The sequence below is a fragment of the Colobus angolensis genome, unplaced genomic scaffold, assembly GCF_000951035.1.
Source record: "Colobus angolensis palliatus isolate OR3802 unplaced genomic scaffold, Cang.pa_1.0 Scaffold30, whole genome shotgun sequence".
NCBI classification, from domain to species: Eukaryota; Metazoa; Chordata; class Mammalia; order Primates; family Cercopithecidae; genus Colobus; species Colobus angolensis.
Genome location: NW_012116266.1, coordinates 5,553,067 through 5,555,949, shown reverse-complemented (window position 1 = coordinate 5,555,949; position 2,883 = coordinate 5,553,067). Strand labels below are relative to the sequence as shown.

At 40.0% G+C, this 2,883-nt stretch overlaps 1 protein-coding gene across 1 annotated transcript in view; it reads left to right on the top strand.

The window, feature by feature from the left end:
* The window catches only part of LOC105517458 (cytochrome P450 20A1), a 67,254-nt gene extending 64,965 nt beyond the window's left edge, over window positions 1–2,289 (top strand). Inside the window, exons 12-13 of the mRNA XM_011949998.1 lie at window positions 1,729–1,818; window positions 2,013–2,289. Of these exons, the coding sequence (XP_011805388.1) occupies window positions 1,729–1,818; window positions 2,013–2,163 (241 nt within the window). The 3' untranslated portion in view covers window positions 2,164–2,289. The remainder of the gene's footprint in view (window positions 1–1,728; window positions 1,819–2,012) is intronic.
* The last annotated feature ends 594 nt before the right edge of the window (window positions 2,290–2,883 follow it).

Genomic DNA, 2,883 nt, shown 5'->3' with positions numbered 1-2,883 from the left:
GGAGTTCCAGACCAGCCTGACCAACATGGAGAAACCCCGTCTCTACTAAAAATACAAAATTAGCCAGGCATGGTGGCTCATGCCTGTAATCCCAGCTACTCGGGAGGCTGAGGCAGGAGAGGTGGAGGTTACGGTGAGCCGAGATCATGCCATTTCTCCCCAGCCTGGGCAGCAAGAATGAACCTCCATCTCAAAAAAATAAAAAATAAAAAATAATGATAATAATCACACATATGTAGAGTATGCTTTTCATTCGCTTTAATCCAGATACCCTCCTAGAATTCAGTGGCTTAAGAGAAGCGTTGTACATCTTTTTTTTAGTCGGAATCTCAATCTGTCACCAGGCTGGAATGCAGTGTCACGATCTCAGCTCACTGCAACCTCTGCCTCCCAGGTTCAAGTGATTCTTCCGCCTCAGCCTCCCAAGTAGCAGAGTCTACAGACATGCGCCACCACACCCAGCTAATTTTTGTATTTTTAGTAGAGACTTGAGCCACTGTGCCCAGCCTTTTAAAAATTTTTAATAGAAATGAGGTCTCGCTATGTTGCCCCGGCCTATCTCAAACTCCTGGGCTCAAGTGATCCTCCCACCTTGGAGTCCCAAATTGCTAGGATTATAGGCGTGAACCACTGTGTCCAGCCTCTCTCACCTATTAATCTAGATGTAATATAATTGATAAATACAATTTTAAGGCTGGAGCCTCCAATTTTAAGACATAAATTTCAGTTGAAGAGGCAATATAAAATTTCTTACATATTGATAAGGTGGTCTCATGTAACAGGTCTTACATTTATTTAAATATTCATTATATGATGTTCTATGATTTATCCTTACATTTCACAAAATAATATAAACTCGTGTAACTATCTTATACCTTGGATTCTCGAGAAATATATTTTGCATCTATTATTTAGAAATAATAAAGTAGGCTGGGCGCCATGACTCGTGCCTATAATCCCAGCACTTTGGGAGCCTGAGGCAGGTGGATCACGAGGTCAAGAGATCGAAACCATCCTGGCAACATGGTGAAACCCCGTCTCTACTAAAAATACAAAAATTAGCTGCGCGTGATGGTGTGTGCCTGTAGTCCTAGCTACTTGGAAGTCTGAGACAGGAGAATCGCTTGAACCTGGGATGTGGTGGTTGCAGTGAGCCGAGATTGTGCCACTGCATTCCAGCCTGGCGACAGAATGAGACTCCATCTCTAATAAAGAAAAAAAAAGAGAGAAATAATAAAGTGCCAGTCACAGTGGCTCACACACCTATAATCCCAGCACTTTGAGAGATTGAAGCAGGAGGATCACTTGAGCCTAGGAGTTCAAGACCAGCCTGGGCAACATAGGGAGACTGTACAAAAAACTGTTAAAAGTAGCTGGGCCTGGTGGCATGTGCTTATAGTCACAGCTGCTCAGGAAGCTGAGGTAGAAGAATAGTTTAAGTCCAAGAGGTTGAGGCTGCAGTGAGCCTTGATTGCAGCGTTGCACTCCAGCCTCGGTAACAGAGCGAGACCCTGTCTCAAAAACTAAAATATAGTAAGAAACAGTGATAGACTAAATATATGTTAAATAATTTGGGAACATAAAAATAAGTGACATTTAAATATAATGTAAGAGCACTTTCTATTTTCAGTCGATTTTTAACTTTATTACATACTTGTGTTCTTTTAGTGTCAACATGTAAAATGCCAGTGGAGCTATATTGTGATTAACGTCAAATTTTCTTTTTAGGTTTGATCCAGATCGGTTTGATGATGAATTAGTAATGAAAACTTTTTCCTCACTTGGATTCTCAGGCACACAGGAGTGTCCAGAGTTGAGGTGAATAATAGAATGCCAGACTCTCTTCTTAGAATTTTGATGATCACTGTTGATAAGAATGGGCAATCTATATGATTAAAGTATAATTTTATTATTATTATTGTACTTTAAGTTCTGGGGTTCATGTGCAGAGCATGCAGGTTTAAAGTATACTTTTTAATCTTTAGTAACTAGTTGACTTTCTTCCTGACTAGGTTTGCATATATGGTGACCACAGTACTTCTTAGTGTATTGGTGAAGAGACTGCACCTACTTTCTGTGGAGGGACAAGTTATTGAAACAAAGTATGAACTGGTAACATCGTCAAGGGAAGAAGCTTGGATCACTGTCTCAAAGAGATATTAAAATTTTATGCATTTAAAATCATTGTTAAATTGATTGAGGAAAACAACCATTTAAAAAATCTGAGTTGAATCCTTTTATAAACCAGTAACACTTTGTAATATAAACACTTATTTGTACTTAATTTTGTAAATTTGGATTTTTATATATCATATTTTCTTCATTATACACATTTGACTTACTGCACAGTATATTGATCATTTTAGTGGGAAACTTTAGATTTCTACTTTTTATTTTTGTTTTTTCACTTTCTTTGCCATTATTTTTATATTCTTTTTCTTACTGTGGGCTCTAAAATCAGTGTTCTTGAAGAAAGAACTTATTTTGCAGAAGTTGGGGAATCATGTTTGTTGAATATGCATAAAATAGAAACATAGGCTGGGTGCAGTGGCTCACACCTATAATCCCTGCACTTTGGGAGGCCGAGGCAGGTGGATCACCTGAGGTCCGGAGTTTGAGACCAGCCTGGCCAACATGATGAAACCCCGTCTCTACTAAAAATACAAAAAATTGCCTAGGAGTGGTGGCCCATGCCTGTAATCCCAGCACTTGGGGAGGCTGAGGCGGGTGGATCACCTGAGGTCAGGAGTTCGAGATCAACCTGGCCAACATGATGAAACCCATCTCTACTAAAAATACAAAAAATTGGCCGAGCGTGGTGGCTCACACCTGTGATCCCAGCACTCTGGGAGGCCGAGGTGGGTGGATCACCTGAGGTCAAGA